We start from the raw sequence: 14,390 nt of genomic DNA on the forward strand, positions 1-14,390 counted from the left end.
ATTAAAATGATACAACAATATATACAATTCTCAATACTATGACAAGAGATTGAAACTTAAGTTTTATGTCATGTTTAGCTATAACAAACAAAACAGTGGAAATCAAGGGGTGAAAATAATTATGAGGGGTAACAGGAGTGCCAAAATATTTCTCGTCTAGGGTGGCCAAATACCTAGAGCCGGCCCTGGATCCGTTGGATGCAAAACATAGGAAGACCGATATCCTTAGACAAGTGGGAACACACATGGAAAATAACTCAAAAGTTCACCAAATGTAACATGTGGGAAAAAAACCGTTTAAAGGTCTTTCATAGATGGTACCTAACATCATCAAGGCTTTCTAAGATACCTAAACACCATGACGGCAAATGTTGGAAATGTAAGGGGAAAATTGGTACCATGTACCACAGTTGGTGGCAATGTACATGAATCAAAAAATTCTGGCAAGGTATACATAAGGAAATGCAGGAAATGTTACAATTAAATATTCTCCTCATCCCCGAATTACTTTTATTAAACACAGTAGATATGATCCAACCTAAATTGAATTCAAATAAAATCAGCCTGATCTTGTACATGATTTCTGCAGCTCGTATAACTCTGGCTAAATATTGGAAATCTAGAACAATTCCCTCTATAGAGGAGTGGAAATCAAAACTTCAAGAATTCTGGCGTATGGACAGATAGTCAATGTACGTAGCAGGGAAAACAATTCAACAGTATGAAAATAAATGGAAGATAGTTGAAAAAAGGTGGTATCCAATAGCTGAAAAAGCTACTGTATAGAGGAAAGTTGTTAATTTGTAAGACCAAGTCTCTAAGAGTTAAACTATTCAAAGTTAAGATTTGGTTAGTATATGATCTGAAGTGCCTATTGCATATCATATTCTATTTTGTTTTGAATTTGTATATAATAATAGGCTCATTGCTTTAATAATAATGTAAATAGATGCCTTCCCCCTTCCTCCCCTCCTTCCTTCCTTCTTTCCCTCCCCATCCCTCCTGGCGTCCCTCTTACCTACTCCCTATTCCTTTTTCTCCTTCTCAAATATCATATATACAGTCTTATCAGCCTTTTATTGTACCCACGTTTAAAAAAATAATAAAAATCATTAAAAAAATAAACTGCAAAAAGATTGCTTAATGATTAATAAGTATGACAGAGAGCTCCTGTCGGACAATTGTAATCCTCCCATATGCTTATGCTAAAAAATAGAACTTCAACAAGAAATGAAGCTATTTTTCTTATTTTATGGGATAACTTAAAAAGACAGAATAACTTCCAATGAAATTGGTAACTATGTCAATTCCCTTAGGTCCAAATAATGATGAGTTGTTCTATTTTCTCAGTCATTAAATAATATCCAAATCCAACACCTTGTACTGTGCCCGGAAACTAATGGGCAGCCAGTGGAGTGACTTCAATACTGGTGGTATGTGGTCACTCCTGGTTGTTCCTGTAACCAATCTGGCTGCCATATTCTGTACCAGTTGAAATTTCCGGATTAGGCACAAGGATAGCCCCATGTAGAGCACATTGCAAAATTCAAGTCTAGAGGTTACCAGTGCGTGTACTACAGTTTCGAGGTCACCTGGTTTGAGGAAAGGGTGCAGCTGGAGTATCAGCCGAAGCTGGTAACAGGCACTCTTGACCATTGCATTCACCTGATCTCATCTGAAGCAACAAATCAAAAAGCACCCCCAGATTGTGAACACAGTCCTTCGAGGGGAGCATGAGCCCCTCTAGGACTGGAGGTTGCAGCCCAATACCTGGTTTAGGGACCCCTACCATAAGTACCTCTGTTTTGCCTGGATTCAACTTGAGCTTGTTTTTCCTCATCCAGTCCATTACTGCTGCAAAACATTGATTGAGGGGAGAAATGCCATCTGTTGTCGTTGCTAATGACCAAGACATGGAGAAGTATATTTGGCTGTCATCAGCGTACTGATAACACACACACTATGGATAATTTCTCCCAGTGGCTTCATATAAATGTTGAATTGCATTGGGGACAGGATGGCACCTTGACGGATGCCACAATTAAGCTCTATTTGAAGAGCAACTGTCCCCAAGCACCACCCTCTGGAACCTGCCAGAGAGGAAGGAATAGAACCACTGCAAAGCAGTGCCTCCAATTCCTAACTCTCTCAGGCGTTGCAAGAGGATGTCATGATCTATTGTATCGAATGCCACTGAGAGGTCTAATAGCACTAACAAGGTCACGCTTCCTCAGTCAATGCTTAGATGAAGGTCATCATTTAAGGTGACCATGGCTGTCTCCACCCCATATCCCATCCTGAAGCCAGTTTGAAATGGATCTACAATTCTTCTGTGCCTGTAGGTTGAGCAGAGATAGCTGCTGAAATCAGTCATCTACCAATACGAACTCAGTTTCATGCCCAAGAACTACTCATTGATGGTGATGTTATCTAATTTCCACCCTAGCTCCTCATAGATAAAGCAGAAGATGTGTGTAGAAAACTGTGAAGACCATCCACCAGGTGTACTTAAGAGCCTAGAGAATGTGATGCTCTCTTGTCATATCTTCAAATTAAGGGCAGCAACAAGGAAAAGTCTTGCTTTCCACCATAAGAAGTTGGGTCAGAGAACGTATCCATTTGGCACATACTTCACAATCCACAGATTCCCTTCCAGGAAACATGGCACACTAAGACTATAGCTTAGTAGTAATCCTTCCATTTTTGTTTGTTATTGAACATGTTCGCCACAGCTGAGATATCCAGTGATACTCTACTAGCCCACTGACTGAGAATGGGAAGTTGGAGCTGGTCTGAAATGTAGTTCTGATCAGTGAGGAGTAAAACAATCAGATCCTCCTTATAAGGTGCAGGACTGGAAATGCAAGATAGCCATGTATTGCTTCTGTGGACAGAGTCCACTGGTTTCTCTTTCCTTTCTTGACTGAATTTAAAGGCTACCTTTGTTAGTTAGCACTGTGAGGGGTCCAGAGTATTTTTCTTCATTTTAGCTTTTTGCAGTTCCTTTGGATCTTGTCCCTTTTGCTCTAGACGAAATAACACATGTGTTCTTTTTTTTTAAATCTTACAGCCACAACACGTGTGCCTGATTCTGTCTATGGATTGTCTGCCCAAAGTGTAGTTGTGTGTTTGAACCCACCTTGTTTCTCCACATGTTGTTCTTCTGTCCCCAACAATGCATCTTCTGCTGCTGTTTCTGAGGCTACCACCACTGTTACCACCAACCGGACAGGTAAACCCTATTCTTTCCCAAGTAGACAGAGGTATTGCCAAATGGTTAGCAAGGAACTGTCATGATAATTAGCAATTACTACTTTTCTCATAATATATAACTGCTGGGTTCCATTATTTTCCCAAATTGATGTCTGTTAATTCTGGTCCATACATCAGGCATCCTTGATTGAATTTATGAGTATCTAGATAATCCTATTAATGCTGAATGTTGGCAGTACAATTGTAAGTGTATACATACTCAAATGTACACACACATATATGTCCTTAAGCACTGTGGAAAAGTACCAGAGTTTGTGATAGTCCTGGAAGAAGTAATTTCGGCTCAGAGGACATGTGTTGCATCCTTTTGTTGTAGGAGAAGAGCTTTATTAGCTGGATATAGCAAAAACAAAACCCAACACCAATAATCAAAACAGCTGAGGGAAGTGTAAAGGGTGACAGCTTTATTTTAGCATGAAATCTTAAAGGCAACTTCATCAGATACAATAAGAAAATTTTACCTTGCTTTATTTTCCCAACTGTTGTGAACATTTTCCGCCACTCTCTCCCAGTGGAAGGAAGGAAGGAAAGAGAAAACATGGGAGATAAATATCCAGACATTGTTATTATTTGCTGTAAATTTAGCCATTGTTTTCCAGGAGAAATCTCTTTGAGATTTTAGTTATGCTGTTATAGTCTCCTGAGTCCAGATGAATGGCCAGGGCTGTATGGTATAAACCTATCTTACAAATCTCAAGACCCATTCCAATGGGAAAGCTCCTGTGGCATCTGTACATTTACCTGATCTTCACTACTTCATTGGTGGGAGTAGCTTTGAGGTTGCATTTCCTGAATATAGGGGACAGGATTACCTTAATGGAAACCACCTTGGGTACATGGAAGCTGCCTTAGGTCCTGGCCTGGGAGAAAGACATCAAATAAATAAATAAATTGTGAGAGAGCTCCTTGGATGAGAAGGTATAAATTCAGTGGTTGATGAGGTTATAGTGAAGAGGCTTTCCCTCCCATCACTCTGTTATCACCATTCATTCATTCATTCATTCATTCATTCTTCATAAGCAGATTCCTCTGATGCTTTTCTGGGTTGATATTTCTTGTGTTTGGAGATACTGTACATGATTAGCCAAAGCCAAAAGGGAAGGAGGGGTTCAGTTCTCACTGTTGAGATAAAATTGTGTCTGTGTGATGTCACCTCAAGTGAAAGCAAGTGAAAATTCCTTCATATGTAATGTCCACATAGAAAACGAATGTGTGAGAAAGGTCCTAAATTAGCCTTCTTCGCTTAGTTTTCTTTGTGAAGGGATTTTATTTGATAGTTTGTTTCTGTGAAGGAGCATTCAACTATATGCATCTTCATCTACAGTCTGAAGTGACAGAGCCCAGACATAGGTTTGCCAATGGTCTGAGAATGAAGTCTTCTCTTGGAGTACTGCTTCCTTGTGGCTCTTTGCTTTCAGTATACGTTCATCTCACATTCTTAAACTATCCTTTTGTTGCTGCTTGTGCTCTCTCCCTTTCAGACCAAAGCCTTATGTCACTCCTACCAGTGACCAACATCAAAGCCAAATCAAGGGGAGTCACAGGCAAGGTGGCTTCTCACACAAAATGGCCAAAGACTTCGGAGAGATCACGTGGCTTTGGAAGCCCCAATGCCAGCCCATCCTCCCCCTTTACCCACCTCCAGGGCAAATCCAAATACATTTCCAATCTTCCTGTATCATATAATAGTTTCCCCCCTGGGCAGTTACGACAGCGACGTAGCATCAACCAACCAGGTCCAGAGGAGTCAAGCACAGGAAGCACCGACCAGGATGGTAAGCCCTGTATTGCATCCCCCCCCCCCATTCTAACCTCAGGAGAATTCTCTAAATAGTTCAGTCTGTCCTTAGCTAATGCCTCCAGAAGAGGGATGGACAACTACAGAGGGGCCAAGGACCAACCCCTCCTCTCCCACTGACTTCCCCCTGCAGGCCACACCTGTTGGTATTTGTACAGTATTGTATAACCATACACACACACACACACAGTAAGTGAGTGTGTGTGTGTGTGTGTGTGTGTGTGTGTGTGTTCAAATATATAAACCATAACAATACCCTCTGAAAGAGCTCCCAGATACTCTACCTGCATCTGAATCCTTCCCAAAATACCATAAGATCTTTGTGATTTGGGTAGAAGGCTTGATGGAAAGGAATTGACTTTATGGTGTAAAAATATATTATGATCTTAACAGCAGTGGATGCCCTCAAAATATGTGGTACTTGGCTTTTTCACCCTTGCAGTGTAACGTCTCTTTGTTTTTCGCCCTTAGCTCCCCTTCTTCAAACCATAGCACTTGTGGAGAGTAATGTGGCTTTCAAACCCCAGGCCTGTGCTTCTGCTGATGAATGCAGGTAAGTGTGAGAAGTGGGGTACTGCCATAAACTTTGTGAAATGCGGTGCTTCTTGGAGACTAGATTCATGAGACAGTGGATGGTAGGTGGGGTGGATGCAGATACATTCTCTTTAAAACCAATGCAGAATTTTCCCATGCATTCTTTTTCACATCATGACAGTTTGTAAACCTTAATTATTTTTGGTTGATGGTGAAATCATTATTTGCTTCAGGTACACATGAAGCACAACAGACATGTTTGAAGATGGGCAGAGATCACGTAAGGTAGAGCACTAGTGGCTAAAACTGTCAGTTGCTGAAGGAGAGACTGAAGATTAATTGGAAGGAAGGAAGACCTGTTCAGTAGAGCATTTGCTTTGCATACACAAGATGCCAGGTTCTTCAATCCCTGATATCTCTGATTAAAAGACCTTTGGGCCAAAGAGCAAGGGAAGGGGCAGAGCATTCTTCCACAACTTGGTACCCTTCAAATTGTTTGGACTACAACTCCCATCATCTTAACTATTAACTGTGCTGGCTGGAGCTGGTGGGTGGTACAGTCCAAAGTATTTGAAAGGCACAGGTTGAGAAAAGGTAGGGTTGAGGAATACTGCCAGCCCAATAATTTTCAAAGTATTAGGCAATGTGATATATCCCCAGTCTGCTTCCTTTATGAAGAAAAAATTCGTAAGAACTAATTTGAATTCTCTCTCATTGAAAGGTTTTATTTTTCTTTAAAAAATTACCTTTTGCCAGTGTTATAACATCTGTAAGTATATTACAAAATAAAAATAGAGAAGTTGGCATTCCCTCTCCAAACTCTGTGAGGCAGTTCAAAATTAGATGACTACAACAAGCTTACCTTTAGCTGGCTGTTATATGTGTTGTTATATATAATTTTCTCTTTGCATCTCTAGCACAGGAAACATCACTTACCGCATCCCCATCAGCAAGTTTACTTCTGTGAACACAAACCTGACTTTGGAAATGAAGTGAGTAACAATTCTTGGGAAAGTAGGGACTCTAGAGATGAATACAATCTGAAGTGCAAATGAAAATGTAGGCAATTAGCAGGGAATCATAATTGCAGGTAGGGATAGGCAGAATTAATATATGAGAAAGAGGAACAAATTCCTCCTTTATTTGGGCTGGAAGTCACCCAAGGGGTTATTCACATGTGTTGTTCTGCAACACGACTATGAGAATAATCTCACTCATGCATTCCCAATTTGTTGTTCACACTATTTTTTTTTATCTGAACTGCGTCTATGCGCATCTCTGTGAGTTCTGTTGCTCACATGTGTCAGCACTGCAAATAAAGATAGAGTCGATGATGCAGATGTACTTGAAACACATTCAAGATATGCAGAGTTTTATCCTGGCTCATTCTGGGTCTATCCGCATTGGTTATTCACACACTCTGACAATGCAAATCTTTCAGGAAAACTCGGGGATTAAAAACTGAGAGTGATTATTCCAGATTCTGTTGGGTTGGCAGCCACCCCCCACCCCCCCAAAAAAACCACATTTGGATGCATTTGAAATTCATGCGGACATCACAGATTGAACCCATATTCTACCAGGATTATTTGCACCATCTGAATAACTTCCAAGAAAAATACTGTGACAAGGAACATGATGGAGGGGGAAAGGATAATGGTGAGGTCAGTATCCAGGATCCCATATGCTGAATCTGGCCACTTCTACTGTGAACTCTTTCTCCCTGTATTTTAAGGTCTGGAGGAGACAGAGCAAAATTTTCTCCTGTTTGCCACTTTGCTCTTGACTGTTTCACAGCCCTAAGATATTTTTAAGATAGAGCTAGGTAGAGAGGTGTGTCAATCCTATTCACCTTGTTGCTCTATCCTAGTGGTTTTCTCTTTTCTCTTTCCTAGTGCTTCTTCTGCTGTGTCTGCCCATCTTTGTAGTCTCACATCCACCAACCCATGTCAGCACAGTGCTGTGAACACAGACAACTTCTCTGATACAGCAGATACTCAGGTATGACCCAAAGTATCTCAGATGGAAGGTATTGGGGGGGGGGGGGAGAGAGATAAAGCAAGTCATCATGTCTAATTCATGCTGTTTATGAATTCTGTTTATGATTGTGGTGTAAATATTTAGCCATGTGTTTGGCGGCGCATGTAATATTGCCTCTTACTTCACACAAATCTTTTGGTCAGTATGCTGCATTTTTCTCTTCATTATGATTTATCACTTGTTCCTCTTTCCTTGACGCAGGAAAGATCCAGTAACTTAGAACTGGAGCAGGAATAATGTCTCTTGCTAACTGCTCCTCTCTAGTTTCAATACCCTATTAGAGAGAGGCAGCATTTGGGTTTAGGCAGGGGAAATGAAATATGCTAATAGCATCAGCTTCCCTTTCACAGCAACTGTGTGTCCTTTTTCATCTTCCCCAGAGTGCAACATACAGATGGCCTGTGATGATGATGCCTTTCCAAGAGTTTACCTACCATTTCCGATTTTCTAAGCCTGTGAGTACCTACTGTGTCTCCTCCAATAACAATAATAGAATATTTCATTTCATTCTGTGGGAAAGGCATATCCACAAGATAACATATCTATCATGCCAGAGTGGAACCTTCTTATAAAACCAGACTAATTGTGATGCCAGTGGAATAGAGAAGACTCAAACCTAACAGGTGTAGATGAGTTTGTATGTTAGATCCATGTGTGGAAACCATACAAAAAAAATGGTGTGAATATCCAAGATTTTAATGCCCTCAAATGACAAAGAAGAAATCCTGTGTCCACTGAAAGGAATATATCAGACTCTCACTGGGATGATACATAGATTGCCAAGGCACAATCCAGATTCATCATCACTACATATGTTGAAGTTCTTGGTTTCTTTCCCCAAGTATTCCTTTGGTTCTGGAACATACATACAAGGATACCTGGACTTTTAGGAAGCATTAGCATTATATCCACACGGTAGGAGGTGAAGTTCGAAGTTGCTAAGACACCCAGAGGTAACCATGCAAGGTCCCCACTCTTAAGCCTGACACTCTGAGTGCCTGTTTTTAAATAGTTTCAGACTGGGCACCTACTCCCTCCTGTCCCCAGTTATTTGGGAGGCAGATGATATCACTATTGTACCATGAATATGTCTACGATAGACTTCCATGCCCTTGGAAAAAGCTGGAGGAAAATTCCTCTTCCACTGCCATGGTGCCCCAGAATAAAATAATTAATTCCAGAGATCTAGGAGGATGCATTCCGCTACTATTTCATTTTCTGCTTTGACCTTCAATTCCATTTAATTCTTCCACAGAAGAATTTTAAGATTTTTTAATTGAAGACTCTACCACATTATTTTGAATTTTTGCACTTAACAGATGAGACAGTGCCTTAGCCCTTCTCCCCATAACAAATGCTGCTTGCTAACCTTTATAGTTACATAAAGTGGAGTTGTGCTCCTTTTCCATTTAGGTTTCCATTTCCCTTGAACTTTTTTTTCTCTTTTCTACACTCTCTCATGACAGGGCCAAGCAAACTGCAGTACTGCTGTGGACCAGAGGGGTTCTGTCTTTACTGACTATTATTTCCAGTTCTACTGGCTCTGTGAGTGAGCCTCAGGAGGACCACTGTCATTTCACAGGAGGAGAAATGAACCCATAAGACTCATTGGACTGGATGTGCTCTTCTGTGAATCCCAAGCCCTCTCCTGTTGACTCTGATCTTCAAGCCATTGAGCTGGTTTGGTTCCTCTTTCTAGTGGTGGAATATTGACATTAGAATGTCATGCAACTTTGGAGGAGGAAGACTACCATTAGCAAAACACTGAAATACTGAGGCATGTTTCTTTTGACAAGTTATAGGAACACTGGCATCCACTCCTGCCTTTCCCCCCTTCTTCTTACACTGGATTTGAAAATTTTACACTGGATCATGTTTGGGTTTTGTCCATTTGAACACCTCAGAACTGTAAAATACAGTTTGGCTAGGAATGGATCTCCATACTCAAATAAGCCAATGAAACAACTTTCTAAGATATTGAAATTTCTTATTGATGACGTTGGGAGCTCTCTTTTAAATGAAGTGGAAACACTGGATTTTTTTCTGTAAAGGAATATTCTGCCTGGATGTGTTGCAAGTCATACACTGGAGTTTCTGACTTGGCTGGCAGCTAACCACTTCTCTCTACATCTGTGCTCTGAAGAAGTCCTGGTGACACTGGAACGTATGACTGACTAGTCATTTTGAACAGCAACAGCCAGTGGACAAGCTACAGGATTTACCTCTGGCTTCTTCCTGCCTATTCTGCCACATATTTACATTCCAGGGAGAGCAAACCTCAAGGACCTTCTTAGGTTGGCTAGTTTCCCCATCAATGTGCCTTCTTTTTTTTAGGGTTGGATGACAAATGCTTCTCAGAAAGCTTAGTATATATTCTAACCAGCTTCTCTTAAACTGACTCAAAGAAAATATCTCGACTTGGCCATTGAACTCTACAAGTCTGATATTTTGTTTTATAGATTGTGAGAGCCTTACAAGCGCCATAATATGGCAGATTAAAAGCAGCATGTGGCAAACCCATGCTAAGCATTACCACCTTGTGCCAAAGGCTGAGGCCACCAGAAGAGATCTACCCTACACAGAAAATATCCAGGCTGAAAAGACTTTTGATCCCCAAGGGGTCTATGTCAGGAACAAACAGGACACTTTTTCACTCCAGGCCTTAAGTCTTTTTGAAATTCTGAAGATATTTTGGGTAACTTACTGTTACAAGGTTTTAACTTGCTAAACCACTGATCTTTTTTTTTAAGGAGCTTGCTTAGTTATTGATCTGCTAGCCTCTCATAGGAAACCAAAATGGGCCGGTGCTGAGCACCAGCCTCCACCCAGGCTCTAAACTGGGTCCTGGGACAAATTAGGACAGTTGAACATGCACAGCTATTCAGCATATCAGGCTTTTACCCTGTATTCAGAGGAGCCAGGTAACAGACTCCTCTTTAAGAGTGAGCAGAGCTGCATGGGGAGGGGACTGGGAGGGGAAGAACAGGAAGCATTAGCAAGCTGTTGACATTCTTCTCTAATCCTGAGTCTGATTTTAAATCAGTGTCATTATTTTATTATTTTTATTTTTTGCAGTAGATGCACAAAATTCTGCCCTTGGGTTATTCTAGTCACCCAGCACAGAAAAAGGGCTAATGTGTGAAGGAAGGAACTCTGTTGATGGCGGTTTGGGGTTTTTTTTTTAAATGCATTGGTGAAAGATGTAATGATGCCTGCATTCCTGGATGAAGCTGCCTATTATTTGATGCCCTGAGGTCTTTTCTACTGTACAGGTTTGATCTGGTTTAAGACTTATTGCCTCTTCCAAAACAACATTCTTGACAAAAAAAAAGTTCAGATGCCACCAAACCATACATCTGAAGATTCTGGGGGAGAAGCCAAAGTCATGAAAGAGTTCTAATTGTGCGCATATGACCTCTGTGTCTGTTGGAGCTTGTCATGGCTGCTGTCATTCCTTACGATCCTGTATGTTGAGTTCTTGAGAGCAGTCATCAGGAAATGGTGCAGCAAGGTCTGTAGTATCCCACTTACTGGGAGCAGCAGAGATAGGCACCAGGGCCTTGGACAAAGATCCAGTAGAGAATGCCTTGAAAAGTCTAATCAATAGCCTGTGAGGTACCTAGATGTCAAGAAACAAAAGATGTAAAGAATGTACAGCTGCAATTGCCAATACTCACCACTTTGTGGCACTGTTCCCCAAGAGACATAGTACAGTAATAGAGTATTTTTTTTCTTGACGGAGACAGAAAGAGAAAAAGTGACCTAGGGGCACAATTAGATGTGATGACAAAGATTCATGATTGCTTTCTCCCTCTTAACAGCTATTTTGGCACCTCAAAGATCAGGAATGTCATTCACACTGGAATATGTAATTTGACAATAACTTACAGCTGTTTCATGCTGTCAAATGAGCATTGACGGATGGCAACCCTATGAGAGTGAAACCTCTGAGACATGCTGTTTTTAGCAGCCCTGCTCAGGTCTTGCAAACTCAGGGCTGTGGCTTCCTTAATTGAATCAATCCACTGTAATGCAGTCTTTTCCTACTGTCTTCAACTTTACTGAGCATTTTACAATGCGGCGGCAGGGGAGGGGGGGGATAGAAGAGAGCTGTTGCAAAACAAATACACACTTTAGCCAAGGCAGTTTTCTCCTTATTTATATTGCAAGTCAGAGAAGTGCAAAAATCAATTCAGGCTGCAATCCTGAAATTGCAGTATACTCTTTTGTTAGCACACACCTGCTTATTTGTCAGATCAATTTACTTATTTTACATGCAGCTGCCACTGGAAGCCATTCCTTTACTCCTATCCAGTAATGTTTTGAGTAGATGTGTTCAAGTTGACTCAACCTTCCATCCTTTCTGTTTACAGATAAACTGCTTAGAGAGTGCTTAGTTCACTATGCAGCGGTATAGATACGTAAAGTGCTAAGTGCTACACTACAGCTGTACCCCAAAATATGTATTTTGCATTTCTAATTATGATCATCCATGAAGGTTCACTTGACTAAACACCAGGTCACAAGGTGGGCACATCCTACTGCCCTCCGACTAGCATTTCCTGTATTTTAGAGAAGAGAGGTTGAGACTGGTTCTCAGCACCCCACCTTCCTGTCTTAGCTTTTAGAGTAGCCACCATTTGTTGCCATGTAATATGGATTCTTATATTACTCCAGAACAGGCGCCACAGCAGTGCACCCCACATTTCTAGAGAATGTAATATTCTTGTATCGCACAGTCAGTTCTCATGAGCAAGCTCTTTCCCACAGTCACCAGTAACCCACTTCTTGGAGTATGAGCTCTCCTGCATGGTCTGGAGCTTCTCATAACACTCCAGGAACATGAGAAGAAGCCACCACACAGTAGTTTCCATCCTACTGGAATAACACCAGTAGCAACTCATAGTTGTGGGAGGATCAGTTGTTCATCTTAACCAGTACATTTTAGTTTTGACAGGGCCTGCTTTGCTGTTCTCCTTCCCAGCAGCAGAGGAGACCAGAAACACTCCATTGCTATGATCTGCCAATAAAACATTGGTACTAAACTGCCAATGGCTAAGTGCCATTGCATTAAAAACAATCTGGTGAGGACATTCACATTTTGACCTGACTATCCCCTTGCCTATTCCCCAGTGCATTATAAAACCAGCCAGCCATTCTCTTACCTATCTGGATTAGGGTAAAGGCAGCACAGACATATGCCATCAGAAATAAATTAACCAATCACTTTTTCTTCTCCCAGTCTATTAGTGAAATCTGAGAGAAGGGCTGTACATATAGCAAACGTTTTCACTGATAAATTCACATCAGTGTTGTCTCTGAGAATCTGATTTGCATAATCCGTAACAGTAGTGTTCTTTATATCAGGTTGTAATGGTTTTATTGTTTTAAAACACTGTAACTTCTTATTATTGTATAGCACTTTTTTTTTAATCCCAAAGTGTTTCACAGTATTGGAGAGGGAGAAGGAAGAAGGACCTGCCAAAATGGGAGTTTTATAGTTGGTAACTGACCCTATCTCACTTAGACTGCATCCACTCTGCAGAAATAATCCAGTTTGACACTACTTTAATTGTTATGGCTCAATGACATGGAATTCTGGGAATTGTAGGGGCGCCAGAGTAAAGCTGGTGGTTTGACACCACTGTAACTGCCAGAATTTAACTATCAGAGCTTAACCACCAGTAGGCCCGGTTTGACACCACTTTAACTGCCATGTCTCAATGCTATGGATTTCTGGGAATTGTAGTTTGTTAGGGCACCAGAGCTCTACTCTGGCACCCCAACAAACTACAATTCCCAGAATTCCATAGCATTGAGACATGGCAGTTAAAGTGGTGTCAAAGTAGATTATTTCTGCAGTATGGATGCAGCCCAAGTTTCATGAGGAACATCAAGTGGACTGACCACCTAGATGGTCATCACCCACCACTCCTTGCATCAAGAGTTGTCCCCCACAACTTGTGCCATTTGCATACTTTCCCAAAATGGAAGAATTAAGAATTAACAACTGGGACTCTTCCTTGGGCTACCGGAGAGAGCTGGAGTTGGAGCTTCTTGCCTAGCTGGAAGCTCTCTTTTAAGTTGGAACAGGAAATCCTTGCTACACCTTTTGCGACAAGGATGGATAGGGGAGCCAACTTTTGAAGTCTGGCTCTTCTGTGGGGATTGTGAATCAGTTCTCAATGGAAAATTCATAAGCCTTATATATCTTGTTGAAGCTTAAAGCCTGTAAATACATTTTGTGCCATCACTGTGAACCTTAAGATAAAGCACTAATTTGTTTTGTTTATCACAGCTTTAATCACTGTATATTGTCCACAATTTCAGAGTCATATCCTTAGTGAGTACTTTTGTTAAGTTTTATTGTTATTTTGTTTTAGTGGAGACTTTTCCCCACTACTGCCTGTCTTTTCTGATTTGTATTTATATTTTGTTTTCGTTTTATTTGGAGCTCTGGTACTCAGGACTCTACTTCTGTTTTGCTTATCTAGACTTTTATTCATAAGAAATGTACCTATATAAATAAATATATAAGTATACTACTTTGTATCTTAGATTGTCTCATGGTGTCTTTTTCCAGTCAGAAGAATGAATCGATACAGGCAATTAAATCCCTAAAAATGCATAGTGAACTAATGCGGAATTTTACTAATTTGTCAAATATGTACATGGTAAGAAGTCTTTCTGAGGGAACATATTTTTGTTTTAGATGTTACACGCTTGTTTTATAGCAGGCACCACC

General features: G+C 40.8%; 1 protein-coding gene across 4 annotated transcripts in view; it reads left to right on the forward strand.

Annotated features, from left to right (window-relative positions):
- The window catches only part of MYRF (myelin regulatory factor), a 123,389-nt gene extending 109,187 nt beyond the window's left edge, over positions 1-14,202 (forward strand). For all 4 annotated transcript variants that reach the window (XM_042476917.1, XM_042476925.1, XM_042476936.1 and 1 more), the window contains 7 exons: positions 3,071-3,232; positions 4,755-5,048; positions 5,543-5,624; positions 6,523-6,597; positions 7,501-7,606; positions 8,026-8,100; positions 9,112-14,202. In XM_042476917.1, the coding sequence (XP_042332851.1) occupies positions 3,071-3,232; positions 4,755-5,048; positions 5,543-5,624; positions 6,523-6,597; positions 7,501-7,606; positions 8,026-8,100; positions 9,112-9,198 (881 nt within the window). In that variant the 3' untranslated portion in view covers positions 9,199-14,202. The remainder of the gene's footprint in view (positions 1-3,070; positions 3,233-4,754; positions 5,049-5,542; positions 5,625-6,522; positions 6,598-7,500; positions 7,607-8,025; positions 8,101-9,111) is intronic.
- The last annotated feature ends 188 nt before the right edge of the window (positions 14,203-14,390 follow it).

This window comes from Sceloporus undulatus, chromosome 1 (genome assembly GCF_019175285.1).
Source record: "Sceloporus undulatus isolate JIND9_A2432 ecotype Alabama chromosome 1, SceUnd_v1.1, whole genome shotgun sequence".
Classification (NCBI taxonomy): Eukaryota; Metazoa; Chordata; class Lepidosauria; order Squamata; family Phrynosomatidae; genus Sceloporus; species Sceloporus undulatus.